Here is a 13,697-nt window from a genome sequence, read left to right on the forward strand (position 1 = left end):
TGAATGGTAACTCCAGCAACCCTTCCATGGCACCACCCAATCCAAAAGATGCCAGCCAAGGTAAGGATTGAACTAAAGCCCAATTGATTTAATCAAATTATAATGCTGAAATCTTCTTTTAAAACTGAACTGGAGGCTTTATGAGATGTGTAAATTTACAAGTGACCTAGGACAGACTAAAATTAAAGCACACTTAAAATGAAACATGTATTTTTCAAATTATTTACTGCTTTAATTCATTATTTAATACTCTTCAATTCATTATTTAACACTAGGGAGAACCTAGTGACAGGCATTGCCTATTTACACTGGACCTTCAAAATATTGTAGAAATCACATTTAAAACATACAGCACATCAACTTTTGAAAGTTCAGAAACTTTGGTGACCAAAGATGACTTCTTCTAAATACCTGCAAAGGAATTACTCATTGTGCATTTAATTACCAAGTTAAGCWTGCGTGGGGAAACAATGGGACATGAAACTGTCATGGCACTTTTCTATCCTGCTCTTCTGAATCAGGTCTTCAGGAGCAGAAAAGGAAAGATTAAAAGGCACAGTAATTTTTGCTGTTAATTAGCTTTCAAGATTTTAAYGCAGGACTGAAAGAACAGTTTGTACTAAGAGTTGAAGGAGCATCAGACTTTCATGTTTCCCATCATAGTTAATACTTAGCTAATAATTAAAATGTACCTGATTTTTAGATAGCTGAAAAGGAAGGAGRGTTGAAGAGCAAGCTCAGTTCCAAGAAAAATTGAATACCTTGAAGAAAAGTTTTATGAAATTGGAGGAAAATCCAGAAGGAATGCATTTATTCTACTAATTGAAYGGGTGCAAGAAACATTAAAGAATTTTTAACCTTGCACACATAAAAATTGAAATTCAGAGGCTGCAATTTTAACTGCTGGCTTAGATGCTCATAAATAATTGCATTCAAAGAAAGATTACTGCTTATTTATTGAATTAAAAAAATAGTGGTTGATTCAGTAATTAAACCTGAAACCTTTTCATTTGACTAAAAACTGATTTAGATGCCTTTTTATTTTTCCTAAACCCAAACCTCAAGGATGGAGATGTCTGTTTTCTTTTTGCAAAGACAGAAAGGTTCTACAGAGAGAGAGACTGGTTTAGTGAAACACTTCCAGAGTGTTTCAGATCCTTGGTGAAAAGTCTCACTCACTGATTTTATAGGTTTATTATTTCCATTCTACTGTTTTGTCTTTATTTCTTTCTCTCCCAGACAAAACCAACAAAGAAGGAGTCATAGTGGGTGTCCTCATAGGAGTCATTTTGGGGTGTGCATTAATTGGCCTGGTTGGATATTTTATTTGTGCTKTGAAGAGGTCTGAGCCATTTTCCCACCGGAGGCTTTATGAGGATACAAGGAGTGACCCAGGTAAGGAAACAGCACAAGTGCTTTGCATAAAAAAGTTTCTTATTTCTGCTGCTCAAATATTCTGCTCTTACTGAATTATTAGGGTATCATTGACCCCAGTCAAATTAATTTTCAGCTGACATGAATTTATTATTTTTAAATTTTAGTTTAACCAATACGCCTCTGTTATCTCTTCCTTATAAGTTATTTTCTTTAACCTCTGAAATATCAGGAAAATAATTTTGAGTATCAGTGAACCTGTTCTAAAGTATGTGGGCAAGTTAAAAACTATAGCTCAAAAGTTCTCCCAAACTTCAATTAACTGAAAAAAGCTAGACTCTTTAGTCATCCAATGGTAATTACAGAATCAAGGGTGAAGCCACATCTGTTTGCAGAAGTAAAAATATTTTCAATAGGTTTAAAAACATGAGTGCTTCTGTCTTCTCCATGAGTATGTAAAAACTTGTATTGAAGTATAATCAGACTCCAAACATCTATATCATGTTCCTAGACCTTATTTTTAAATTAAAAAAAAAATACTGAGAGGTCAAATGCACCTTTTTTCTCATATAAAATAAAACCAAAATAAACTCTGTCAATATACCCTTTTCAGATTAAACACATGAGCTGAAATAATGTCAGATTAGGAGGAAGTTTTGAAAGTTGACCACCCATGGGGGTGCTGAATGGGTGCTGCTGGGAGGACAGGAGTTTTCTTTAGAAGATCATGAATCAGGACCCTCAATCTTTTGATGTCCCACATATCAGACACAGATTAACTGGTCTTGTATGTGAAGGATTGCTGAATTAAACCATGAGATATAATGTGTATATAGGCTATAGGGATACAATTTTTTCAAGCAAGATATAAAATAAGTTATTYCTTCAGTTCTTCACTTAGACAACTCCCTGGAGCCGTGTGACACGAGTTTTGGAGGTGCACTGGATGACAAAACCAACCCAGCAGACACGAGAGAGGACGGCAGCGCAGGGCACCCTCCTGCAGGCATTCCCATGGCTCACCTCTCACCCTCCCACCCTCCACTGTAATGCCTCTTCCAGCTTATATTCCTCCCTGCCATCTACAACCTTTCATTTTTTCCAAAACTGGCAGCTGCTACCTTACAACCATTTCATTTCCTTGAAAAATAAGGAAAAATCACAACAACTACCAGTATACAACCTCAGCAGCAGAGCATCACTCCTCTGCTTTGTAATTAAATGATCAACCTGTGGTTTTCCTGGAAGGRTATTATCCTGCTTTCTTAGAAATAATATAGAGAAATAGAACCCAGGTAAGATTCTGCTTTGTGTAGCTTTGGTCAACATCTCTGCAAAATGTCATTTTTATATTTGCTCAAGGGCAGTAAGTTAACCTACATGTTTGTTTCTGAAAGCACTTTGGCCTGAATAATGTAAAATTCAGACTTAAAAGATACTTAAGACCCTAAAGACAGTCATTACATTAGCCACTACTGGCATAAAAATTGAAGTTAATGAAAATGAAAATATTAGTTTGTGCGGCAAAATTATAATCCTTCTTTAACTTCTATCAAGGGCTATAATCTCCTTTTATCATTTAATCACATAAAAGGGTCAGGTGAACTAAAAATAAAAAAAAAAACCAAACAAATAAAAATGTACTTACCCCAAATTGCCATGAAAATTGCAAAGAAGACGGTCCCTCCATTATCAAACAAATGTGTAACCTGAATAAATAAACAAATAAATCAGGCAAAAMCAATACTGCCACCTCATCATTTGCCCCAAATAATCCCAGAGTACATAACTATTTGCAGAAGCCAAATCTAAGCATTCTAATCAGCAGTCCTACCAGCAGGTTTCTTCTCCCAGTGTTTGTCACACTCTGTGTTCCAATAAAATTTGAATTCTGCTGTTCCAAACTATCACTTCATGCATCACCAGTCGCTGTGTTTCACAGACACTGAGCTGTTCTTGTTCTGTCCATGTCCAGACAGGCTAAAATTTCACCCAGAATTCTTGTCATATGGTAGGTCAAGCTTAATCCCAACCATTTCTATTTTAAGGTTTTTGTTAACTCAAAATCTCTTCATTTTTCCCCCTCTGTATACTTAATATCTCTTTTGAGGTGTTATTTGAGATACTATTATTTATTTTTCATTCTTCTACCCAGTTATTTTGCAGTTTCTCTGCAGATAAAAATACCATGTACTCCTTTTTACCCAGACACCTCAGCCTCTTAAATTACTTTTCTATTTTACTATTTCTTCTTAAAAGGCTTGTGCACCTAAACTCCAACAAACATTAAATAGTTTCTAAACATCACTCCCCAGAAATCTCCACAATTGTAAACTGTGAAGTTGATTTCTTCTCATGAATGCTCTTCAGTTAGTTAGATTTATTTATCCCTTATCTTACTCTTTTATGATTTTTTAGTTCAGCTGCAAAGTCTAAGTCTTACTGATTGAAAATAAGTATTGAAATAGAAATTCTTTATTTATTTATACTTAGTTATATTTATTTGCTCATACTTGCTGAAAATAAGTATTGATTTATTTATCAATAAGTATTGATAAGTAGGATGAGATTTTGGATATTCTGCTCAGGAAAGAGTGCATCTTTCCAAGAAATGAACCAATCAACCAACCCTAACCAAGAATGTTGCTAAGAGTAGCAAACAAACACTTGGCTGCTGATTTGGCATTATCTTTGTACAGTGTTTGGGTGAAAGTTTCACAGCACCACACTCAAAATTAAGRTTTGACTCTCTTAAAGGCCAAATGCAGAGACTGAGAGTGCTGATCAAGAAGGGGAAAGATTGCATCCTGCTGAGTCAGCATAGCTGAGTGATGCTGTCACCATCAGATAAGGGCTGAGGCACTTCAAACCCACCCTAAATCAACATTCTGCCCCAGCCAAGGCCAAGGTGTGCCCTGCAGGACCTGCCCCAAAGCCATGAGAATCACCACGGATCAAAGAACCCATTTAATATGAAAATGACAGAGCCTGGTCATTCAGCCATTCAACTGCTCTTCAGGTATTACCTGAATTTCCCTTCAATTATAAACTTCAACGTGACATTTTCAAACGTAAGTGGGAGGGGATGAAAGAAATGGGCAGGAACAACAAGGGGAAAAGGATTCTTCTGTATTTTGTCTCTAACTTCACAAAACTTTGGCAGGGAAAGCATTTGAGTATGGGATTTTTTATCCTGCCCACAGTGATCCTCTGCAGGGAAACATGGCAGATATTTAACAAAAAAACCCYGACACCAGGTTTAATAATCTGAAACATGAGCACAGGCCTTACATAAATGAAGCAGCTCCCAGGYTGGGGGAGATGAACATCACTTAGAGCAACTCACTACTCCTAATTAACTCAATGTTTACGTACTCTACAATGAACTACTTGAGTGAGTAAGGATTAAAACACTCAATCCAGAATAAGGGTGCTGATGCCTGAAATGAATCACTAATAGCATCCCTTGCTTATTAGCTCTGTGGTTATGTAAGTCATGTTCCCACAACAGCAAAACCAGAGGAAAATGCTGACCAGCTCCATCTGAGGAACAAGAAAGAAGCAGGAAATGCCATTTTCCTTTTCCAGGCAGCAGATCCTATGGCTTATTTTTAAAAAATGTTAGTTCCACTTACTGACAGCACTAACAGTACTTCAGAAAGCACAAAAACTGATTTAATCTCAAATCAGACTGTCATTTTCTAACATTACAGATTGTTTTCATTTACTAATTTGGGTACAAACACAGTGGAAGTTCTGACACATGTTCAGGTATTTGTTGCTCAACTTGAGCAACAAATCCTTGCTAGAAACCAGGCAGTTTGTAGCAAGAGGTAATGAGTGAAGCTGCTGTGAACTCTTTTTTTTAGCATTACATGATAATCTTTACAAAAAGCTTCATAAAGCTATTTTTTTTTTTTTTTAATTTTTCTTCATCATTTGAGTGGCCAGATAATCCTATGCCCTCCCAAAGGGAATTCTCTCTCTCCTCCCCCAGCTGGGGTAGATCCAGAACAGACAAATCCTGAAAGGAAACAATTCCTGTTTGTTTTCTGTGTATTAATCCAAGGTTGATCAGCTTTTCAGAACAAAAGCATTGGCAGGAAAGGCTGGGAGCTTACACGAATTTCCATAATTTTAGACACGAGAAAAGAGTGCCTGAGAAGATGGAATATGAGTGGTTACTCCTTGCCTTCTCTGGTTGTCATCTATTTTTTTTTCCAAAGGATTGATTTGAAAAGAAATGAAGTATGGATGGATTGGCACATTTTCTCTGCTGCAATGAATTATTTACAATGTGACATTAAATGTTAAAATTTGCATGATTTAAGCACATGATGTCAGTGAAAATATAAGACACAAAATCTGCTTATTATTAGCTGGGGATGTTGAAAAACAGGATCTAAGTTAAAGGGATACCACAATGTCAAATGTATTACTTTCCTGGTAAAACTGCAGTTTTTACTGCAGAAGCACTTATCGCCTTCTAAAAAGAGGCATTTCTGGGATGGGTTATATAGCTTGCATATTGCTATTTCAATTAAAAAAGCTTCACCTTAAGTACACATTAAAAAAATCAGTAAAAAGTTAAAAAAAACCTCTCATGGAACCATCTTCTGTTATATAGTTATAGCAGTATTTAAAAACAAAACCCCCTTTTTCTTTAAGTCCAATATTTCCAGTGGTATCCACTGCTATTGCTACAAAACAACTTCTGAACGTCTGCATTATAACACAGAAAATTAAATTTGTAAATAGCAAACATAATTTTAAAAAATATAGATAGATTTGAAATGTTGAGTTTTACTCAGCATTGGTCCTATCTGCAAGAAATGTTCAAATCTAATACAAAATCTATTTCCTCTTTGACACAGCTGCAGTTTTGTTGTAATGCTGTGGAAGAGACAATCATATTTTATAAACAAAGGCTTCTGAGAAAGATTTATTTTATGGGATAAAGAATAGCAAGATAAAAGCCAAGGCTGCTTTTACAGCATTATGATTATCAAAAGATATTGTTCATTTGGAAACAATGCATGCATACAGAGGTCCTTGTGATTATTTAAGTTGGAAGAATAGCTTCTTGTAGCAAAATATTTAACTGCAAAAAAATCTTTGCATTAGTTTGACAGAGCAAAGCAGGAGCAAAAATTCAATTATAAAGAAAGCAAGGGAAACAGAGTAAGAAGACAGTTAAAGAGGAAAGCAGCAAAACATTACAAAAAGTTTATTATTAGACTATTATTCAGAGGGGACTTAATAAGTTGATGAAAAGAATTAATAATTTATTAATAAGGGAATGCTCACAAAAAGCAATTCTAGAAAATCCTCAGACCATTTCAGAGCATTCCCTTATTAGAAAGATGAATTACAAARGCTGAAAACACCATCTGTAGAGAAACAACATGTTTTCCAGGAATCTTGGTTGACCCAGGGCAGCCACTACACAATAAAAATGATCTTGGTGGCAAAAACACAATAATTACCTTGGCATATATGCAGCTCTCGTTGAGTTTTTGTAGTGTGCAGTTGCGTTCACACATAGGGCACATAATGGTTTCATTTGCCTCGCAGATCTCTTTGCTTTAGAGACAGGAAAAGAAAGGGGATTTATTTTAAATTAAAACACTTCTAGCATTCCCAGGATTTTCTGTGGTTATGCCTTTTTTGTTCTCTGTTAGTTAACGGTGCCTGCACCACAAAGCTGGATGAATAAAATAAATTAAAAGTGAATATTTTGCTTGAAAAGCCTAATCCCAAATCAAGAACCTGAGCACTATGGATYATAGGGTAGTATACGATATTTTTGGGCATCATATTACACTTCTCAAGTAAATTCTTTCTAGCAAATTCTCTCCCAAATATCACCAAGCTTGATTCCAAACCCATGCAAGACAAGAAAATCTTCCATTTCCATGTCCATTTCTGTAACACTGCCCATCTTCTGCAATTATTTTGTGACAAGAAAGAGAAGTGTGTAGAATGGAGAAACTTCTGCTTCTAAACATGGGAAAAATATACGTATTTTCTTATCCTAGGGTCCAGTCTCTGATACCACAGTGTGTGTTCAGGGTTTTTGTCTTCCCAACTCATTTCATGCTCCTCCTTACTGTGCAACACATTTAAATCATTGACTGTAAAGCTGATTGTTTCCCTAAAACTGTAATTGAGCAAAAGAGAGAGACAATATGACAAAAGTCAGTGTGAGAGGGGGATATTTGCTCCCTTTTGGTGGTACCCTTCCTTTTTTTCCATTCTCACCTTGCTGAGATGGGCTCCTGGCACAGGCTGATATATACATTCAATACATATAACATATTTATATAATATTTTTATCTGTGCATATATAAAGAGCCAGCTGCTAGCAGACCCTGAGCATGAGCAGAGGCAGGCACTTGGACAAGTTATAACCACAACAAACTTGTTCTTAGGTATGAAACCATTTTGCATAACTCTCAAACTGCTGCTGCACAAAACCTATGGCTGCCATGGGAAGCAATGTTTGGTTCTGTGGCAATGCATACATTGTATTTGCTTATTATTTGCTCATTATTTCTTGGCTGAAGCTGCTGCATATCTGGAAAAAAAAAGAAGAAAAAACCATCGTTTCCTGGCTGCAGCCGCTAGAGGGGGGCTGATGGCAATTCCCTGCACCTCGGAGGAGAGGAGAGCATCCTTCTGCAAACCCCATTTGATCATTTGCCAAGCTCCGGTTTTGTAGTACATAAGACAGGTAAAAAAAAAAAGGGCTTTTTGACAGAATTTATCATACTTAAATCAGCACTTCCTGACATCCACGGATTCCTTATAGCAGGTATAACAAACCCTTTTTACTGAATAATATTGAATCTGGGCCAACGTGCCAGTTCGGACGTTGCATAATGCACTAACACTAGGTTTAAATTTCTAATTTCCACTGGGTTTCCCGTGTCTGMATGTTTTTCAGGGAACATATCCAATTCTATTTCTTCCAAACCGCTGCTGGATACTGCATTTGTGTGTAAGCTGCAGTGCTTAGAATCAAACCACAGATATTTAAAACTCCTACAGATGCTTATCTAGAATTTTCTTTAAATCAATGCAGAAATAATCTCTGAGAGACAAATAATCTCTCAGGCCCAGACTACAGCAAGAATAAGAAGGTGTGCAGTCCATCTCCCTGCTAATGGATGACTCCTGTCTGAGGTAGCTCAGGGTGACACCCAACACAAGAATCCCCMACAGGGACAAACTCAAACAGGTTTTGTCTGTAGCTCCCAAGCAGCAGCCAAAGGAAAAAAACTGAGGACAGAAACCCTCAAGACCTAGCCCACTTCATGTGATTTAAAATACCCTGCAACCTTCAGCAAGGAAGATAAATGCATCCTTCTGTTAAACAGGAATCCTGTCTCCAAGTCTTCCTGGGACCAGCATAGGACATGTAGGAGGTGACTGTCCTGTTCCATTCTGCCACAATTAATGGAGGGAGGGGAAAAAAGGCACAGGCAAAAATGAAGCTTAGTAACTGCACTACACTCTGCAAGTTATAGCAAGATGGAGGTAATGAGGGARTATGTCTGTTTTTTTCACCTGTTAGCCTTAATCAGATCAACAGCTACATGAGAATTGGTCCTTAAGATTGGTCTGGTTTGCCTTGATGGGAATCACTGCAGATGCAGCAACAAGAATAGTTGCTGCCAGTGGTCACACATCTGGCTTGATCCAAAACAAATATACAAAGTATAATTACCTGACTCAAACACCCAAAATTCTACTTGGTTATTTTTACATTATTACCATTTCTGCAAAGCAATTAACAGCAAAGCAATCCAAGTTGTACCAGACCGTTCTTAATTTTCAACAAGCTGTTACATATTATTAAATAGGATTTTACCTTACTTGGCTGGAATCCATTGTAAATAATCCATAGAGGAAAACAAAGAGCCCAACCAGGGCAGCAGGAATAAGCATTCCAGTGTACCATCCCAGCCAGGCRAAATACAGCCCAATTTTTTCACCAAAGTATCGCCTACATGAAAAGGAAACACATACATTGTTTAAAACTAAAACTTATGGTGACCTCTATCTGTCTCTMCAAACACAGCAGTGGAATAATTCTAACAAGGATAGATAGATGGATGTACACAGACACAAAAAATCTGTGGAAAGGGATAATGTAATAGTATGACCTAAGTATTCCACTTTAAAAAAAGTTTATGATAGATAATATATTTCAAACTATTATTAGTAATGACAATGCTCTAATAACACAGGCTGAAGACTGAACTTTAATTCTTCAAAAACTTGGGATTCAATTGCTAGACCAGATGAAACAGCAGTGATCAGAAAGTCAATCAAGGATGATACAGCATRAAAGTGTCCCATGGCACATGCTGAACTACACCAATAATTGGTAATGACTTAGATYAGGAATAAAAACTGACAGCAAAGAAAAAGAATTATTGGTATTCTGTGTCAGAGGAGGAAACTATATAAAATGCATAAATATCACATTATTTAACTGCAATTGTATATATTTCTCTGCTTTACATTTGATAACCTATGACATTAACTCCAAGACATATAAATAATGATCTATTTAAACTTACACTGGGTTGTTTTAAATCCTGTGGTAACTCTGACTGCCATGTGGATAACAATCTGCTCTCAAAGGTGCTCTCATATGGGGCAAGTGTCTCTCATCTGACCAGATTATGGGTTTGTATTTTAATTTTCACACTGCACATTCCTGAGCAAYTGGAACTACATTATTGTTCCAACTACATCTTTTATGCAGGCTTTTATGCTGTTAATTTAAAATTAACAGCCTTTACAAAAGACCACCCAAAAGAAACAACTTAGAGAATTCCAGATATATCTGACAACAGGGAATAGCTAAATGTTATAGGAAATCATATAGAATTTAAGAATATAGTTTTAGAATATAGTTTTTGTTTCACAGAAAATCTTCAAAGTACTAATACCTGATTAAATCAAGAGGTTGGTATTTGTACCACATCCCCCACCGTGCCCAGCGCTCGTACAAGAGGTGTCTGTGATTCTGTGCTCCGTGTGTTTTGATGGGATGTCTGCTTTTGTGGCTCCCCTGGAAAAAAAAAACCAAACAGAGAAATATAAGTACTAGGCACTATTAAAAATGTGCAAGTTCCTTAGGTATTTCTTCTTATTATTTTAATAGAAATGCTCTTTTGATTTACAATAAAATTATTTATAATAAATTGATCTCYTTTTCTGGCACATCTGGAGTAATGGAAGCCAGATATAAGAGACAGGGTTAAACACACTTCTGAAATAGCCAGTTTATCTTTTTCTATTTCACTAGTGCAAGCTTTAACCTAAATATGAAACTAAAAATTGAATTAACCAGGTTACCTCATGTGGTGGAAATGCTGCTTCATATGTTCCATTATTTAGTAACCTATTAATACCTAAAAAAAACCCAAAAAAGCATTAGTTCTACTATCAATTTTTTATGCACATTTTTCAAGCAGTTTAAATTTTCAAGTTACATTTGCAGAAYGTAACTCAGTGTTGGATGATAAGAATGCTGCTAAAAATTACAATTAATAGTCCAAATTATTTCACCAGATCTTGCTGATCCCTTCAAGATTTCTGGCTCTGTCAAACCAGACAGCAACTTGCCCAAGGACCAAAATCTGCAATTTAGTTATATTCACAATGCATTCCTGAGAGCAGGTGACACAGATTTTATGGGTGACCAGATGATCTGAAAAGCACAGAGAGTGACACGGATGGACAACCCTTGAGGCAGTRGAACCCCTGCAGGGTTAAAAGCTAAACATGGTATTTTTAAATATGAGCCAGCTGAGAACTTCCTAKCAGAGCAGTGCTCTGTGCCAGACTGACTACTGAATTTTGGATCCATTCCTAGAGTCTTCCTAAAAACAGATTTGTTGTACTAGCACAGCACATTATAAAAAATGGAAAATAAATAACCGTTGATAGGTACAATAAAAAGATTCAAAGCCTTTAAGAGCAGATCTGCAGCCAAGAGTTTCCCCAAGAAACAGGTACATATAGTRGAATTCAGATTTTATCTGTTCAAATATACAAATTATACTAATCTCATAATGAAATTTGCCATCATCAACTGCAAAGGTGATATATAAGAATCGTATTCTCCCTGTTTTTCTGCTTTTGTTCAGCAACTCAAGCAACAACTTTCTGTAATTTGTATCATCTTCATAAATCCTTATTTGGAATTGCATTACAATTTCTGAGCTGCACAGAAACCTCAAATAAATCAAGTGTAGTGCACATTAATTCTGCTGGACTGAAATTGGTGGATAGAAGCTGAAATACCAGAATCAGTCCTGGAAAACACAGTCAGTTTTTGAGGTACATGTTACCCTTACTGGAGCTCTCAATAATGTAAAATTATGATAAGCTCTGCATGTTATTATAAGGAATGAGTAATTAAGCATAAAATATTGCAAATTTTCACTGAAATATCCAGGTAGAAAATAATGGGACATTGCTTCAACTCTGTGTGAGTGAAAAGATTTCAAGGAAAGGAAAAAATTGAGTTTACTCAAATGGTAATTTTTAAGGTAAGGAAAGATGTAAAATTTTATAGATTTGGGTTAGGWAAAAAATACAGCATTCTCACCCATTTTGGATTTTCCATCTTCATACTTAGTTCTCTGGAGCACATGATGCACAATTCTACTTCTTGTGGAATTGCTGAAGAAGCTGTCTTTGTTGTTTATCGTGAAACTATTAACATAAAGAATATCTTAATAGCCAAAACAATGCACAMACATTGAAACAAAGCTGTTCAAGGGCTTTCTTTTCACAATGATTTATTGAATGTTTATATTCCTTGGACATACGATTCTACACCCCTAGAGCAGGTCCAATACATTTACCTTTACCACAGGATAACTGTGATTTTCCCAAAAAAATACTTATTTTTGGGAAAGCAAAACTAAATGTAAAATCAAAAATATCCTACTATCTTGTTTAACTTCTGTTCTGGATAGAATTAATTCAATAAAGATCTTCAGAAGCAATGGTGGCCTTAAATCCAAACTATTCATGAGTTGAAAGTTTTTTTTTTTTAAAAAAATTAAAAAAATCCATGCACTAGAGACTTGGGTAGCAGCTCCACAACCATTTTTCCTTCGAGGATCCCAGGATGGAGCCAAGTGAAGCATCCTTGGCCAGATGGTTCCATTCTGGACCCAAGAAATGTGATATGCAGGAGCTTTTTCCTGCTCWGCTGTGACAAAAGTGATACTATAATTGTGTCAGCTGAGCTGGTTAGGGAGAAAGCACCAAAACCAGGGGACTGATCCAGTACAGCATGGTAAGTTACCCAAAAAAAAAAAAAAATTGAGATTATAATGTAATCATTCTGTTTTTCTGGGGTAAAGTCAGTTCACTAGCATATCAGCTCTTTACTAGGCAGAAAAATCCTGTTTATCCTAACTCATATTTCTACTTTAAATTAGTGTTTTTCATCTAAAACAGTTATCACAAAATACTTTAAAAATGAAACAGTCAGAATTTTAAAATTGAACTTTTTGGGTATTGAAAAGAAATTTAAGTCACAGTTTATACCACTGTCAACATGCTGATTTGAACACAGTTTTGTTGTATAGATATTTGTATTTTCAGAGGCAAAAGATCTTTTTAAATGAAGATCTGATATGGGAGAAAAAAACATCATCACTGGTTTTAACTTGCTTCCAAGTKTTCCCAATGTCAACAGGCTCTGCCTAAGTACAATAAAGGACTAAGGAAAGAAAACTGGAGCAAGCACTTGCATTTTGTAACACAATGGAAAGAAAAACTAAAAAAAACTTCCAAACCAAAAAGGCAACGTTCATTTCCCAGTCAAATTTCAGTTTATGTTACTGAGTGACCAGCACAGAGTAACACAGAGCAGATTTTCTCTTTAAGAGAAAAAAAAAAACCCAAATCCCAGTGACCATCTGTCAGCACTACCTCTGTGGCACTGGCTGGGAARTGAGAAAGCAGAAAATGCTGGTGGTTTCTGGCCCTGCTTTCCCAAAAGCAGCACTTACTGGTGGATCCGTGCCCTGCTGAAGGGTGCAGTGTAGCAATCTGTCTCCTCCAGGTCAGGCAGGGCCTCCTTGTCCAGCTTCATGGGATTTCTGGGCAGCCAACTTTTCAATTCTCTAATATTCCTCTGCAAACTGAGATGAGAAGACAAATTTACAAGCTCTCAATTCCTTATTTCTACCTACAGATTGCATATTTAGTGACACCGTACTAGAAATGAAATAAAAGCAGGAAACCTCCACATCAAGCAACTAAAAGAAAATAAGGAGTTAGAA

General features: G+C 36.2%; 1 protein-coding gene across 1 annotated transcript in view; it reads right to left on the reverse strand.

Moving 5' to 3' along the window:
• ANO3 (anoctamin 3) overlaps positions 1–13,697 on the reverse strand; it is a 54,421-nt gene that overhangs the window by 19,781 nt on the left and 20,943 nt on the right. Inside the window, exons 7-13 of the mRNA XM_057379775.1 lie at positions 13,425–13,556; positions 12,005–12,111; positions 10,747–10,802; positions 10,338–10,459; positions 9,248–9,382; positions 6,861–6,957; positions 3,023–3,083 (exon numbers count right to left, since the gene is read on the reverse strand). Of these exons, the coding sequence (XP_057235758.1) occupies positions 3,023–3,083; positions 6,861–6,957; positions 9,248–9,382; positions 10,338–10,459; positions 10,747–10,802; positions 12,005–12,111; positions 13,425–13,556 (710 nt within the window). The remainder of the gene's footprint in view (positions 1–3,022; positions 3,084–6,860; positions 6,958–9,247; positions 9,383–10,337; positions 10,460–10,746; positions 10,803–12,004; positions 12,112–13,424; positions 13,557–13,697) is intronic.

This window comes from Malurus melanocephalus, unplaced genomic scaffold, assembly GCF_030028575.1.
Source record: "Malurus melanocephalus ecotype Western Australia unplaced genomic scaffold, MMel_1.1 scaffold_423, whole genome shotgun sequence".
Classification (NCBI taxonomy): Eukaryota; Metazoa; Chordata; class Aves; order Passeriformes; family Maluridae; genus Malurus; species Malurus melanocephalus.